The sequence below is a fragment of the Hippocampus guttulatus genome, chromosome 8, assembly GCF_054856545.1.
Source record: "Hippocampus guttulatus isolate MCC_2025c chromosome 8, RoL_Hgut_1.0, whole genome shotgun sequence".
Taxonomy (NCBI): Eukaryota; Metazoa; Chordata; class Actinopteri; order Syngnathiformes; family Syngnathidae; genus Hippocampus; species Hippocampus guttulatus.
In genome coordinates, this window is record NC_141268.1 from 2942309 (window position 1) to 2959148 (window position 16840).

At 43.4% G+C, this 16840-nt stretch overlaps 2 protein-coding genes across 6 annotated transcripts in view; both read left to right on the forward strand.

Annotated features, from left to right (window-relative positions):
- The first annotated feature begins 458 nt into the window (after positions 1-458).
- On the forward strand, positions 459-7088 carry cep15 (centrosomal protein 15). Its single transcript, XM_086118878.1, has 4 exons — positions 459-570; positions 853-976; positions 2525-2593; positions 6562-7088. The coding sequence occupies exons 1-4, from the start codon at positions 542-544 to the stop codon at positions 6733-6735; spliced, it is 396 nt and encodes a 131-aa protein (XP_085975004.1). The 5' UTR covers positions 459-541; the 3' UTR covers positions 6736-7088.
- Positions 7089-14361: 7273 nt separating this feature from the next.
- cadpsa (Ca2+-dependent activator protein for secretion a) overlaps positions 14362-16840 on the forward strand; it is a 185742-nt gene continuing 183263 nt past the window's right edge. For 2 of the 5 annotated variants that reach the window (XM_086116894.1, XM_086116895.1), the window contains exon 1: positions 14364-15157. In XM_086116894.1, coding sequence (XP_085973020.1) covers positions 14804-15157 — 354 coding nt within the window. In that variant the 5' untranslated portion in view covers positions 14364-14803. Of the gene's footprint in view, positions 15158-16840 lie in introns of all 5 variants that reach the window. The other 3 variants (XM_086116892.1, XM_086116893.1, XM_086116896.1) reach the window with 3 other exon arrangements.

Here is a 16840-nt window from a genome sequence, read left to right on the forward strand (position 1 = left end):
CATTGTACCTCACACTCACTCACCACGGCAACAGTAAGTTATTGAAGTGCATTCTTGGAAATGTTTTATTAGTGGTGCAAGAGTAACAGTAAGCAAAATGTTTCGTGTGGAATTAAGGATGGTGACAGCTGTCGACAAGTCTTTGTGATTTTTATTACCTGTACATTGATGCTATTACAGGTTTTGCTAGAAATTTGTTGAATTTGCATTTGAAGCGCAGTAGTTCATTTTCTGAAAGTGAGAAGCAGATATTCGTTGAGAATATTAAAAGCTGCTGCAATTGAATTGATGAATGAAAGCAAATGAATGAATCATTTGAGCTCTGTATTGTGAAAAGGAGGTGAGCACAACAACCCAGGCGTTGAGAATCACAATTTTAAAAAGCTGTCCTTCCGACTAGCGTTGCAGCGTCTTATTTTGTCACTCGGTGGCAGTATTGCGACTCTGAACAGGTTTACCAACAAATATGCTGCAAGAGAAGAAGCGTATGTTGATTTCACCAATTTAAATGAATGTGAGCGAGCACCTTCTCCAAAAATAAATGGAGGCGTTTGAGCGATACGAAGAAATGTAAGTGTATTAAAGGTTTGACCGAGTCGTGTTTTCCTATGACTGGTTTAATTGTGTCGTTTTCACCCGTGATTTTGCAAAGATTTACGCCGCAACGAATGAATCAAACATTAAATGATCAACAAGTTGGACTGTTTTCATTCATTTATTACTCCTGATCAACTTGTATTACTTTACCCGGAATGGTCTTGCATATAATGGAAGCTTTTTAAATTACTATACTTTGATGAATAAAGTAAGATTGAGTTCTCTTTTCTGTTGTTTACTTTTTTGGCCCACCAGTTTAGCAAATAGGGCACATCTGCTCGAGCAGATGGAGAGCCGCAGAGAGATGTTGAAGATGCAAAGTAAGCAGCAGTTCAGCAAGTCTGAAGTCGCTCGTCAAAGGAACAGCAGCCTGCTACAGGTACAGCATCCCGTCAAGACCTGCAATGTTTTATGACCAAATGCACCCTCAAGCTTCGTAATTCAATGGCCCCTTTGCGGCACACACGTGCAACAATAGAGGAAGATCTTGGTTTTGTCTCATGTTTTCAACATGAATACTTTTTTTCTTGTCTGGAGACTTGTTTACTCAGCATGATAAACTACTACTTGCTATTTTGAACAGAAGAAAACTCAAACCAGAACCAGACTTTCCTGCTGCTCAAATATCAGGTCAACTACTGTGCAGTAAATGGAGTTTTGTAGTAGAGACAAAAGTTACTGAGCATAATTTCTGTGTTTACACGGGAGCCGAGGTCCCTGGAACACTTAAAATATGAATCAAGCTGATGCCACAGCAGAAGTAACTACAGCAGCAAAACCCGATTCCAGTGAAGTTCTGACATTGTGTAAAATGTTAGTATAAACAATACAATTATTTGCAAATCTTTTTGACCTGTAGTCAGTTGAATACACAACAAAGATATTTAATGTTCAAACTGATGAATGGAGTCGTTTTGTTGTATTGTGAGCATATCTTTTCCTATTTATGCATCTTAACCACCTATTAGTGGAGGCAAACGTGGAAAGCATTTAACATCTAAATTTCATCATATATAGAAACAGCAAGACAGAAGATGAAGTGAATGGAGGATACTATGGAGAAGATTGTGAAGTGTCGACTGAGATCTAGACCAGTACATTAAGCAATTTCAGTAGGCTCTGTCCTCGACAGTCTAAAGTGCTATCATAGCTTGTTATTGCACTGAGGATGAACGGAGGCTGCTGCTGCCAAATATCCTGCTCTGACAGAATCACAATGTTTTTTTGTACCTCAACTGTTTAACCCGGACAGACAAAAAGAGAATTTAAAATGAAAATTTACAAGCACAAGGCAAAGACAAAAATGCTTTCATGTTTGTGTTCATTTAAAGATGCATGTGGTTTGTTGAGACTATCATCATTGATCTTTTGTCAAGTACAAATGTTAATGCCATTGTTCTGAACAGTCTGTTTATTGTAGTGTAGTTGTCAGTTTCTACGATTGTGAATGGCGAGTAGCTACCCCAAACTAAAATGCGGAAGTACACAGGAATTGGGTTGTTATATCTTTCGAGATTAATTTTCATAAGGTGCGAAGCTCGGTCATCCGGGAGGGGCTCAGAGTTGAGCCGCTTCTCCTCCACATCGAGAGGAGCCAGATGAGGTGGCTTGGGCATCTGATTAGGACGCCTCCTGGACGCCTGCCTGGTGAGGTGTTGCGGGGGCATGTCCCACCGGGAGGAGACCCTGAGGACGACCCAGGACACGCTGGAGAGACTATGTCACCCAGCTGGCCTGGGAATGCCTCGGGATCCCCCGGGGAGAGCTGGAAGAAGTAGCGAGGGAGAGGGAAGTCTTGGCTTCCCTGCTAAAGCTGCTGCCCCCGCGATAGAAGATGGATGGATGGATGAGATAAATTTTCAGTGCCATTTAGTCAGTTACCTTTAACGGACACATTTTTAATTGTGCTGGCTTTCTGTTACGATAGGATGTACAGAGGTTAGAGAATCACCTCTGTGGAAGACCACTACACCAACCGAAAGTCCTTGCCCTTGAGGTAACAAATGTTTTATTTGAATGACAAATACACATTTCAGATCGTTTTTGTTACTTGGCACACAGACGCACTTCCGATCTGGACACATTGTATCACCACTGTGAACGTTCCTCCCACTAATCACTGATGATTTTGTGTCTCTAAACATACTTTTAACGCAGATTTTATTAATTTTTTTCTTGTTTCTAACACATTAGGTTTTTCAGATATTTTCATTTTTTGTTTTTAAGTTTGACCTACTGTATAAAAGCTAGCGCGATACGCATTTTACCATATGTTGTAATTTATAGCATTGATGTTTCAGTAAAAAAACAAAACAATATTACTATATTACATATATTATTCATTATTATTATTTAGAGGTGTCAAATTATCACGTTAATTGTGAATAATTAGTCATATTTAGCGCGTTATGTTTTTTAATCGCGTTAATCAAAATTTTAATCTCTAACTTTATTGTTTCTGTAGGTGGGTTGCCTTTTTCTAACATCCCTTTTTATGTGTTGGCTTCCTGTGTTCGAGCTGTTGAGGGTGGGGGAGCAACTGTCAGTCACAGCCTGAAGCGGACATTGATTGGCTGCCATTATGTTTGGGCTTGTTTAGCATAAGCTGATTGGCTCCCATCAGAGTTGGGCGGGCTTAGTAAGCAGTGTTGAGGAGAGGAGAGGAGAGGTGAAAATGGAGGAGCATGTGAGCGTTCTCGGCACAATGAATGGACAATTTACATTTCAAAAATGCCCTGACGGCACTATTGATAAAGGTAGAGTGTTTTGCTTAATTTGTAAGGAGCTTTCTTACCAACGAAGCAGCTCACGTTTAGCCTCCTACATCAATGCAAAGCACCCAGTCGCGAGTGCAGCCACGGCTAACGTTAGCACCGAAAGCATTAGCAATAGAGGGAGCCATAGCAAAGCTCTTCGCCAAACTAAACTCAAGGAGAACACCCCGCCTATGGGGCATGAAGTCAGCATAGCTGCTGTGTCCTCTTGTAGCCTATTAGAAGTGGTTGATGTTTATTTCAGCACTTTATTTTGTCATGATGAACAGTGTTATTTCTGAAGTGCTAACTTACAGCACTGTGATTTAATCGTCTGTTTTATACTGCGGTCAAGCCAGCCTCCACTCGCAAAATCGAAGTCAAGTGAGCCGCCACTGCGATTGTCAGTGCTCTGCATTACGGTAGTGCATTACGGTAGTCTGCCACCAGCGAGCGGCGTTGGCCACCTTCAAAATAAAAGTGCGTCCATTAATGCATAAACGTCATTTGTTTGGGTTAAAAGAAATTAATAAAAATATAAAATAAGTAATTTCTTGGCTGTCGGGTAAAAATTCACAGAGGAAGAACAAGAACTCTCAGAACAGCACCAATAAGCGTTCTCAAGTGGAGCTAGAAAATAAAGTCAATGGTAATTCTACATCAATTTCACCTGATTAAAAATAAATAAATCTAACTGGGTGATCGCGCAACCACACCAGGTTGTCGTCACACTAGAGCACGCCAGGTATACAACCACAGTACTGGCATTCAGATCAAATGTTCCATTACCAATTAAAATGCCTCTCAAATATGACATTTTGAGCTCCTCTCCTTATTGACCTGATTTCTGAGTTGATCTGAACATTAGTGATGGGTCCAGCGACACCGATGCGTTGACGCATTCGCCGGGCTCACAGAGCAAACCACGTGTTGGTGCATGTGCTGCTTCATTACGTCATGTGATTGACACGTGAACTGCACCGGCGCAGTTTGGACTGCATCGGCTGCTTGGCACAGTCCAGGCTGCGGCACTTAGTCCAGGGGGCGTTGACTCAGTGCAGGGGGCGTTGACGCAGCAAAAGCCCGCACAGTGTATCTAAGGAAGTGCGTCTGGCGACACGATGCCGACTGCCGAAACAAGCCAGACCTCACCCTCGCTCGATTAAAAATATATGTTTGGGCAATACGGAAAACACACTGATTATCAGAAAAAATGTGTTCGTCTGACTTCGAGCATCATGTCGGCTGTCATATAATAGGCTGTTATTATATGAGAAGTGCTTTATGAACGTTTGTACTGTACGTCATACTCCAGTTGATTGAGAGGTCCCGCCTATAAGGGGGAGTTCCAGAAAGTGACTGCGAGTGAGCACACCGCATGTTTGATGACTCTGCCACGTTGTTATTAAAAGTCACATAAAACGTAAACCTTGTCTGCTGACCATCATTACATCGGCTAGGCTAGCTTAGCTGTTGTCGTAGTTCAAAGCTTAATATGTGGCGTGGGTTGGGTCGGCGCCGCGAGTACGTGCTCGCGCTCACGTGCGCACAGCTGAGAGCAGCAGACTATCGACTGCTGAGACGAGCTTCACTCGAGTGACGTTGCTACAGTACGTGCATATTATGGAGCAGCTTCCGTACAAATACAAATTGTCCGCCATGTAGAGCCATTTTGATCTCCTTTTGGAGAATAAGGTAATTATTAAAATCTCCTTGTCTCACCAAGTGCCTCTCGGATTTTTGACATGTCTTATTCCATTGTGTGTGTGTTCTCCACAAGAGGGGAAATGCATGCATTAAACGCAACAGACTGAAATTTAAAACACTGGAGCATCTTATTTTTCTAAATCAAAATTTGTGAGGACAAAGCCCACAAGCATCCTCATTCACATTATTGAAACACATTGAATGATACAATATGAATGCATGGATGTGAATGATATTGTCATGGGTCAATGTCATCTTTGTTGTCAAATATGCTTTATGTATGACATGCAGCATAGATGAAATTTTTTCCTCTCAATCCTCAGTGCATATATGCATGCAAACATGCTGTGCATTAAACACACACAGCTAAGAAAGGATAGCAGCTACACTGTATAAAAAAGACGTAATCTGAACAGTATAGACAATATAAACAGCATAAACAACAACATAAACAATGGCTATTGTGGAAGAGTGAGGTAGTGCATTGTATACACTTAATCATCAAATCAGTCTGTTCAGTCTGTCAAGTGGGTTGGCTGCAGGGATTTTGAAGGTCCAGCAGGTGGCAGTGGTCAGCGACACAGTATCAACACAGTGTGTCATTGTGTCGACACGCCTCATGAGGCCTCATGGACCCATCACTACTGAACATGTTGACATTTTCGACCGTTTTGAAAAAAAATTCTTAAAAATTGAATCTTTGTTCTCCCGTGAGGGCTGTAGATCTGGGGGATCAGTTGCACTGAGGAATGGTCTGTGAGTCAATTTATACCAGTCCAAACGAGCAGATTGGCAACAGGTGGGTGATGAGCTGACGAGTCTCAGGTGTGAGGTGCAGAGCACCCTGGCTGAGGAGGCTGCCTGGCTGCCCCCTCCCTAACACAATTGAAGCAACCCTGCTCATATTCAATTCAGCCACATGTTTATCTTACAGAAACCATATTGAAACAAAAATATATACTGTATATTTCTCTCCCCCATCTTTTTCCATTTTCAAACATTTTTGAAAAAGCTCAGGGAGCCACTAGAGCGGCGCTAAAGAGCCGCATGCGGCTCCATAGTCGCAGGTTGCCGACCCCCGAGCAAGATGGTTCCTGGGAATAGTTGGCCAGTTAGTGAGCACTAAATAAAAAGCACTGGAACACCGGGCTGCCCCTCGTATTTTTTCATTTGTTGGATTATGATGTTTTTTTTTTGTTTTTTTAAGTGCATTGAGTAAGATTCCAACTCATTTGGAAGTAATTTACTGCCTTCAACAGCAACACCTATTCGTGAATGGGGATTTTCTTTAGGTGATTTTCATGCTATATTAGAGAACAACATGGAGTCCAAATATTAACATTTAACATCACATTAAAAGATCCAACTCATCAGCAAATTGGCAACTTCACTCGCTTGGGCATGGGGCAGTCACAATTTTGAGCTCTGACATTGGCATTTTGACCCTGAATCATTTGAGATAATGATAGGCTGCTGCTGTAATTGAATTGGATCTGTCTTTCAGGCATGCTATTGGGCATTTGTGGAAAAGTCCATTCCAATCTGGGAGCGCTTCCTTCTGGGCAAAGAACCACATCCTACTGATTGTCCTGGACCATTGACCAGGAGAGTTTATCAGGCACATCAAAGAGCAAAGGACCATGGCCTGCCTCCTCGTCCAAAATCTAGACCTGTCTAATTGTTAAATCTTGGGTCTACTGGTTTACGAAGACTGAGAGAGAACACAAACTGTGTCATTTTCAAATGGTGGGGGGGGGGGGGGGTCGCGTGTAACCCCAGGGAACACTTATTTTTTTGGCCATACTTGAATAAAGTATAATTGCACTTCCACTCCAGTAGGTGACAGTGACTTTTATTGTCAGAGTGTGCATATTCTGTAATGACTCAGGTGTAGGGTTTTTGTTGCACATAGCACAGAGCAGGTGATATGAAGAGCAATGTAAGATACCCTTTCCAAGAGACATCATGGAAAAATAAACAAGGGTGAGAAGAAAGACCAAAAACAATCTTAATAAAGTTATTCAGTTGTGAGTTGGATCTTATTTCTTTTGTTGTTGTCTTTAATGTTAAGGATACAATGTTATTTAGGTGGTGCACTGATAAAATCTTTTTAGACATGATAATATTTAGAGTTACAGTATGGAGGAGATTTGGAGGCGTGCAAAATATTTTCTTCTTTGTTAGGGAGGTAGGTGTAAGAAAAAGTAAATGAGAAGCACTGGTATAACTGATGACAAATGGTTCTGCCAGTCCCTCTTGCTGACATTAATGTCACACATCCCATGATGCATTGCACCACATTTGAGCAACACCATTTTGTCAGAATGGATAACATTGAAAACAAATGGAGAGTCAGAGCTTTCCCATTCAAATCAGAAGAGTCGTAGGATATTTAGCTGGATTTACATCAAGACTTCTTTGTCAGTCAAATTGAAATAATTCCGAATGAAGATCTGTGGTCACCTGTTTATATATGACACATGATCTTTTCTGCCTCGGCTGCGCCTAGAAATTCTGTCCATAAAGCTTATGAACAGAATCTGTGATAAATGGCAGCCTTGGTGGAGTCCAACCCTAGATAGATAGATAGATAGACAATGGGAATTCCAGCGTGATGGGGACTGGGCACGGTACAGTATAAAATATGCAGATGGGAGCAGGGTTATACAGTCGGGAAAAAAATGTATGAAATATTGAGAATCCATGAGGAAGCGCGGGTCGACAAACTGTTCAATAAAAGAGTGGAATGCAACTTTTGTTGTTTTTTTGTTTTTTAATGTAGCACTACAGAAGTGGGATTCATGCTGAACGGGAAGAGGACGTGATGGGAGTCATGACCGGAACAGGCACTATTAATTAATCAATTGCTTAATTGATTAATTACTGTTCATTACTTTTGTCTGGTATGAGACTGGATTATTTTTTTTTTTTTGTGAGAGTGGAATGGGACGGGACAGGAGTGAGAATCCACTAGTTCATACCCGGCCCATATAAAACTAAAGAAAATGGATGGCTGGATGGACATTTATATTTTTATTTGTCAAATAAATGCAAGTTTGGATCTTAGCTTTCATTCTGTTATTGAATAATTATTTTAAATCTATGAAGCTTCGAACTTTGAATGTTTACACAAAGAGAAATGTGAGAAAATTAATGCCTGACTGAGAAAAGGCTATAAAAGCAGGGGTCTCCAACTCCGGTCCTCGTGAGCCCGGATCCAGCCTATTTTATGTAACCTTGTTCCAACACAGGTGATTCAAATGATCAGGATCATTATCGCACTTTTGAAAGTTTGCTGATGATTTGATGATGAAGTGCTCACAGTCCAAAGCCCTGCAAAGAGCATTTTTTAAATCCAAGGCTTTGCTGACTTTTTCTTCAGTGTCCAGTGAATGTTTATATGGTATTTTCAATAAAAACAAGAAAAAATGAGTGTGGTATTAGTTTAAGCAGACTGTTCTTTTTTTTTCTTGTAATGTTGATGATCAAAGCACATTTAGAGAATTTTATGCAGAACTTAAGAAAGGCTGAAACCTGTCTTACTGCAAAGCATTTCTTATTTTCAGAAAAGAGGGGGAAAAAACAATATTTTGGTGAAATGTGTAGTCATTATGACCTGGTCTTTATGACATATACAAGTGCTGATCTTGACAATGTATATTTAATAATCTTAAGGTTTGCTTGAAGTTTATTGTTTATCTCTTTAGATTTGCCTGTTTAAAATCGCAGAAGAAAGAAAATATTTTCTATAAATTCAAGGGTTCACGAAATAATACAAAATGCAAGGCCTTTTTTCTTTTTGGCAAACAGTTCAAGGCAGACCTGGTCTATTTACAACGAACTCCCAGATGACATAAAAAATTGGAAATCTCACTGGCGGGATTATATCTAGTTCTCTCACAGCAGATAAAATTCAGCTGGTGTTGGAAAATATCTCCATAGAACAACTTTTACAAGGAGCAATAAAACAGGGTCAGGTCAATCAAGAATCGGCTTTTGGCTAATTTCAAAGAAAGTGGTCGCCATAATTCTGTTTTTGTACGTTTCCAGCAGGTGGCAGAGGAGGGCCTTCCCTTCAAACTGCACACCTGCTCCCAGTATAATCAGTCAAGCATTTAAGGGCTTCCAAGTTGCCAACTCTGTTGGATTTTTCCTCATCTTGCTCTTGACTTTTTCTCCAAGTGTTGAATTCTGTACACAATCTTTCTTGTTCCCCCTCCATGAGCCGTCACCTTACCGTGGTGGAGGGGTTTGTGTGTCCCAGTGATCCTAGGAGTAAAGTTGTCTGGGGCTTTATGCCCCTGGCAGGGTCACCCATGGCAAACAGGTCCTAGGTGAGGGACCAGACAGTCCGTCCGGCTCAACAGACCCCTTATGATGGATAAGATAAATGGATCTGAGTTTCCCTTGCCCGGACACGGGTCACCGGGGCTACCCTCTGGAGCCAGGCCTGGAGGCGGGGCTCGTTGGCGAGCGCCTGGTGGCTGGGCCTACCCCCATGGGGCCCAGCCGGGTCAGCCCGAAGAGGCAATGTGTGTTCCCCTTCTCATGGGCTCACCACCTATGGGAGGGGCCAAAGGGGTCGGTCGGGTGCAATGTGAGCTGGGCGGCAGCCAAAGGCCTTTTGGGCATACTCATTGCCCCCAGCTCAGTGCCTGTACATTGGGGTTCACACTGGTACATGAGAGGGTTGCCTCCCTCCGCCTTCAGGTGGGGGGACGGGTCCTGACTGTTGTTTGTGCCTGTGCACCCAACAGCAGCTCAGCGTACCCACCCTTTTTGGAGTCCTTGGAGGGTGTTCTGGAGGGCACCCCTGCTGGGGACTCCCTTGTTCTGCTGTGGGACTTGAATGCTCACGTGGGCAATGACAGTGAGACTTCGAAGGGGGTGATTGGGAGGAACGCCCCCCCCCCCCCCCCCGACAAGAACTCGAGTGGTGTTTTGTTATTGGACTTCTTTGCTCGTCATGGATTGTCCATAACGAACACCTTGTTCAAACATAAGGGTGTCCATATGAGCTGTGGGTTGTGACCGAAAGAACGAAATCCCGGATACAAGCGGCCGAAATGAGTTTTCTCCGCAGGGTGTCCAGACTCTCCTTTAGAGATAAGGTGAGAAGCTCGGTCATCCGGGAGGGGCTCAGTCTCCTCCACATCGAGAGGAGCCAGATGAGGTGGCTCAGGCATCTGATTAGGATGCCTCCTTGACGCCTGCCTGGTGAGGTGTTCCGGGCATGTCCCACCGGCAGGAGGCCCCGGGGACGACCCAGGACATGTTGGAGAGACAATGTCTCCCAGCTGGCATGGGAACGCCTCAGGATTCCCCGGGAAAAGCTGGAAGAAGTGGCTGAGGAGAGGGAAGTCTGGGCTTACCTGCTAAAGTTGCTGCCCCTGCGACCCGACTCTGGATAAGCAGTAGAAAATGGATGGATGGATGGCTGGATCTCTCTTGTTCATGCCATGCATTTTCTCACCTTGTTTTTTTCATCCTTCAGAGTAAGTATTTTGGTAAGCCTACTCTCGGTTTTGTGTCATTCACGTTTGGGCTATCGTCTTGTCTTTTCATGACAAGCTATTTCCGTTTGTTGTCTTTGCCCTATGTAAGTGTTGTTGGTTTGCTCTGTTTTTCTGATTATTTTCACGATTTGTTGGACTTTGTCATTGCATTTTTTGCTGTTGTTGTTTTTTTTTTTGTTGGTATTAATAAATTACTTTTGTTCAATTCCATCTGATTCCATGTTTTGAGAGTCCGATTCTGTTCCAGACCCTTCCGGGTACCGTAACAGGGGTACAGTCATCCCTCGGTTTTCGCACATCATGGGGACCAGAACCCGCCTGCGGGGAAACTTTCTCTCTCACGCATTAACATGAAACAACACATCTTTCTGTAATATTGTGTATGTGCTGTGGCATGACCTTAAAAAGGCAGTTCATGCTCGAAAACCCTCTAATGTGGCAGAATTACAGCAATTTTGCAAAGATGAGCGGGCCAAAATTCCCTCACAGCGCTGTGAAAAACTCATTGCAAGTTATCGCAAACGATTGATCGCAGTTGTTGCTGCTAAGGGTGGCCCAACCAGTTATTAGGTTTAGGGGGAAAACACTTTTTCACACAGGGCCATGTAGGTTTGGATTTTGTTTTCCTTTAAATAATAACAACTTTATTTTAAAAACTGCATTTTGTATTTACTTGTGTTACCTTTGACTAATTTTAAATTTGTTTAATGATCTGAAACATTTACAGTAAGTGTGACAAACATGCAAAAAATTAAGAAATCGGGAATGGGGATATCACTTTTTCACACCACTGTATGTGTTCATTTATTCTCCGAAGTACTTATCTGCAGTAGGGTCGCGGGCGTACTGGAGCCAATCCTAGCTGTTTTTGGGTGAGAGGCGCGGTGCACCCTGAACTGGTCGCTAGCTCATTGCAGGGCACACAATAGGGGTGTTCACACGGCACACATTTGCTCCGGCGCTACACCAATGTATTTTGTTGCGTTATATCTTACACCGGAGCAACTTTTGTGGAGCGTTCACACGTACAAAGCCGCTGCGCGTGTTAGCACTGGCGCAGCGGCTTTGTAGCTCCACTTTGTAGTTCTCCACTTTGTAGTGGTGCAGCTCCACTTGCGGTCACACGGCAGTTTCTGCAGCGGAGCAAAACGACAGAAAACAGAGCTGTCGTGTTGGTTCTTTTTAAAACTTATACACAACTCAAGCAACGACTGTACAGACATGTCCTTCTCCTTCTCGGTCTCCGTGCCTTCTGCTCGAGAGTGACCGCCCCCGAAAACGTAGATCAACATGACTTCAATGACACTCAGAAAAGCAAACATCTAACAACTCAGAGACAATCCAGTCTCCTACAAAAGCAAAGATGACGTTTGGGGACTACCCCCCCCCCCCCCCCCGTTCTAGTTGAGTTGGTATAACCCAAGAGGTGCCGCTTACTGTTACCAGCCATGTCTTGTGTCGTTATTAAACAAACGCATGACGGAAGTCCGACAGAGCACGAAAGCAATGCATTCTCCCTGTACGTAATCAACTCTTCTCGAGCATTTGCTCTGGAGCAAATTGGAGAGTTCACACGTGCAAATTTACATCGGTGCTGCTTCGCAAACGAGCATTTGCTCGAGAGCTAATTTTTAAACCACCTCCCTGAGGTGGATCAAATTTGGTCTGGTGTAAGCCTTTTTCCGGGTCTACGCCGGAGCTAATTTGCATGTGTGAACGCTCTACTGGCGCAGCGCCGGCGTAGCACCGGAGCAAATCTTGCCGTGTGAACACCCCTAATGACTAACAACCGTCTGCGCTCACACTCGCACCTCGGGACAATTTAGAGTGTTCAAAGCATGTGTTTAGAATGTGGGAGAAGACCCGAACGTGCCTTGTTTTTGGACAGCTGATTCCTGTTATCTCAATGATTGGCATGAATAATATTATGGTGTTGAGTGAGTTGTTGTGTTTTGGATTCCTGCAATGTGTGGGTTGTTTTTTTTGAGGGGGGGGGGTTGCATTTAGTTGACAATTTGTCATGTTTGCTTCCATGTTGTTGCTGTGATTTCAACATTTCTTTATTGTGTGATTTTTTTTGGGGGGGGGGCATTTATGTGTTTATGTTTCTGTGATTGGCTGGCAACCGGTTCCGGGTGTCCCCAGCCGACTGCCCGAAGACAGCTGGGATAGACTCAAGCACGCCCATGACCCTCCTGAGGATAAGTGGATTCGAAAATGAATGGATGGATGGGAATTGTTGTTGGGAATTGTTGAGTCAAAAAAAGTATTGGCATGTATCAGCAAAGTAGGGACCATGAATCACAGTTTGCATTCTCTGAGCAGTCCTTCCAGCCTTTATGTAGTCAAAAGAAATCCTTTCACTGCTCTTGTTTTGATGTGCATGTGTGTCAGCAGTAAAAACAAACCAGTGCAATGATTTGTCCGAAGTGTTGCAAACATGGACATATTGGGCTTCACTAATACTCTGTACACAAGATGTGCTTATACGAAAAATCACTGTAGGATTCAAAACACCGGCCGATTTTCTTCGCACCACTGTGCGAATGATTTTGATTCATCACAATCTATTCTAAAGGCCCTATTTTCGTGCCCAGCACAAGTCAAGTGCAAAGTGAAATCTAACTGGGTGCATGGGAGCAGTTTTCATTCTTTTCGTACATGCCCCGCGACCATTCTGAGGATAAGCGGCTCAGAAAATGGATGGATGGATATTTATGTTTTTGGTTTGCATGTCTCCTGTGTTTGCAGGCGTTTGTAGAATTTTTTGTTGTGCGGTTGTTTTGTGTTTTTTCATTTGCATGTGTGTTTGTCTTTTTCTTTGTTTGCATAATATAGTTTTCGTTTGCAGCAATCCTTTGTTTACAGCATTTGGCCCTGTGCGGCACGTTTGCACCTGTCAGCCATTTTCATTTTGTCCACTTTCATCCTCTTTTTTTACCATTTATTCTTTATAACTATAACAAGACATTACTGGAGCAAGCAAATATACTTTCCATAATTGGAAAAATAAAATGTTATCTATCTATCAAGCTGGCTATTTTTGCTACTTCATGGCTGGCCTGGTACTGAACCCCCACAAAATAACGGGGGCCCACTCAGCAGAAATATATATTGTAGCAGTATTTTTATTTATGTAGTCATTTATTAATCCTCATTAGCATCTTTGGAATTGACGGAAACAAAAAGGAATTAAATGAATCAAGTTACATTACTTTAATATTGTGGTACTTGGATTATGTTACAAACAACATATTTTAACAGGTAACTAGTAACTGTATCAGAATACATTTTAAAAGTAACCGTCCCATACACTTGTTAACATTCCAAGTGGAAGTTTTAGAAAGAGTGTAGTGGGGACACATGGTATGTGTCCAAGTAGAGGTTCAAACATACTCGCAAGCACGTTCGAACGTATTTGCTCGTCAAAATAATTTTACTCCGCAATGGCATCTCCACGTTTCCGTCCAGGTCGGTGTACGGTCGACACTTTTTCCTGTGCCCTGCCTATGACTATGTTTACAAACATTTTGACATTGTGTAGACAAATCCAACTTCATGCCTTACTCACCAATATATAAAACGCATGTAATTTTCCACATAATGTAAGTGAAATAAAACCATGGGTCATTTTGGAAAACCCGGACAAACATTCACAAAATAATGCACAGTCTCTTTTAGCGGTGCGCGTTCCCGAACACACGCACGTACTCGTGCGATCTGTGCCTTCTCAAGCTGACTTCCTGCACTCGCGCGCATATCATCAGGTGGCCATTGTGCTGCTCAAAGCCTGCTCAAACTGACCCCAGAGCAGCAGGTCCCGGCAACGCGGTTATCTCCAAGCCCTTCCTCCTCATCCAGCTCTTAGCATCGTCAATATCCTCCTGCTTTCTCTCGTGCGACCCCTCCCCCAAATGTGGTCTCTCCTCATGAATCTCTTCCGCGTGCGTTTGATTGACAGTTAAAAGATAGGAAACTGGTTCTACAACGTCACGCCAACTGCATCCTGTAGTTTGTATTTGTTTTGTTTTTTAAATTGTTTTTGTCGAGTCGTTTTACGGCAGTTTTCCCCCCCTCTCCTCCTATCCGAGGAAGAAGCAACATTTTTCGTCTCCCCTGGGGATTCGCCCCCACCTCTCCTTTTCCCTCTCTGAAGCTGTGAAGCGTCCTCCTCTTGAGGTAGTGGAGTTGTAGCCTAGCAGGTGTCGCCTCCGTCCAAGACTCAGCAGCATGTTAGATCCGTCTTCCAGCGAGGAGGAAGGGGATGAGATCCTGGAGGTACACCGCAAGGAGGTGGCGGCTCCGAAAAGCCTCAAAGGAGCGCGGCCCTCACCGAGCCGAGACACCGACGGCCACGGCGGCGCGGGTGGGCTGCAGCCGCGGGGCCGAACGGGCAGTGGCGGGCGAGCCTCAAGCCCCAGCCCGTCGGTCGGAAGCGACAAGGAGAAGGAGGACATTGAGAAGATGCAGAGGGAGGAAGAGGAGAGAAAAAAGAGACTCCAGCTCTACGTGTTTGTTATGCGCTGCATCGCATATCCGTTTAACGCAAAACAACCCACTGACATGGCCAGAAGGCAGCAGAAGGTAAGATCAGGTGGGGAAAAAAAGCCCAGCGGATCACACGCCCTGTGATTGTGCATCGCTCACACACACATACAGTACAGTACGCGGACAAGTCTCCTGACACAACTGTTGCTTCCACATGTGCACAAGCAGAGGTACCCTTTGTTTGAATTTTCGGGATGTGGAAATGGGTAATTTCAGATTGTGAAATGGCTTAATTGCTGAAAATTGATTGAGTAAACTTTAATGTGCAGCGGTCGTTGTTTGACAGCAATTGAGGAAGTGCAGAGGCGTGGCTCTGACTCCCCTTTAGTCTCAGTTTAAGACCCAGTAAACATGATGGAGTGGAAAAAAAGTGAATTGAAGACAAAATCTAGATATACAAACAACATGCTAAAATGGCAGTCATCAAATCCAAACTTGTGGCTGCAAATAGGTGGAATATGTTCAAGAAACACCAATTTGTGGGTTTAATAATATGTCCAAAAGCAATTTAATTAGAATTTTGTGATGACATTACATTTATCATAATCTATTTGTCTCTTTTGCACATCATGCAGGTCAATGAAGGGTTAAAAAAATCATTGTCAAGGGAACAGAGACTACTTTTTTTTCAAACAAAAAGCCTCGATAATAGAGAAAGGTGAGATGAGAGAGGACATGTGTATTCATGGCCTTCCCATCCATTGTAGAAGCTCTTGCATCAGCGCAGATGAATGAAGCGGCAGTGTTTTTTTTTTCTTACTCGCTTGTGAATCATCCAATCTATTGTAGAAACTGCTCCTTTGCATGACCTACCCAAAGCACTGAAAAATAACATCCTCTCTTCTGGGCTTGACATTGAGAAAACACCTTCCATCTGGGATTATCACGTGTCATTCCAGAGCGATATTTTCACATTTAAAAGACACAATCATGGTGAGGGATGAACACATACCTGTCAGTCTGAGGCTGTAGGTCATCTTCCAAGAGTTGCTGTTTGCGCTTACACACTGGTAAATGATCCTACAACATTCGTATCGCATGGACTATCAGCATAATGAAATTCTTAAAACGTAAATGAGTCTTTTGATACATTTATTGTCAAAATCTAACCAGGAGCGATCAAAGCACATTTTGAAATAATATTTTCAGTTATTTGGCAAAATTTCAGCAATTCATTTCAATGTGATCTTTGTTGTATGTGTAAGTGCCACTTTTTGCCATTTCAATCATCCCTTTTGATAGTTCCACTTCATAGCATTTCAGTTCACAGTCCTTGACTTGGAGAGAGTTTGTCAGTGTATCCATTCCCAAAGACTTCCTGTTTTTCTAGTGTTGTCACGACTTCCTGAGAAAATGGCAGCCCGGTGGTTGACTGGTTAGCCCGTCGGCCTCACCGTGCAGAGATGCAGGGTTCCATTCTGGCTCCGGCCTTCCTGTGTGGAGTTCGCATGTTCTCCCCGAGCCTGCGTGGGTTTTCTTCGGGTACTCTGGTTTCCTCCCACGTTCCAAAAATGTGCGTGGCAGGTTAATGGAACACTCTAAATTGTGCCTAGGTGTGATTATGAGTGTGAATGGTTGTTGGTCAATGTGTGCCCTGCGATTTTTTGGCAACTGGTTCAGGGTGGACCCCGCCTACTGCCCGAAGACAGCTAGGATTGGCTCCAGCACGCCACACGACCCTTGTGAGGATAAGCGGATCAGAAAATGGATGGATGGATG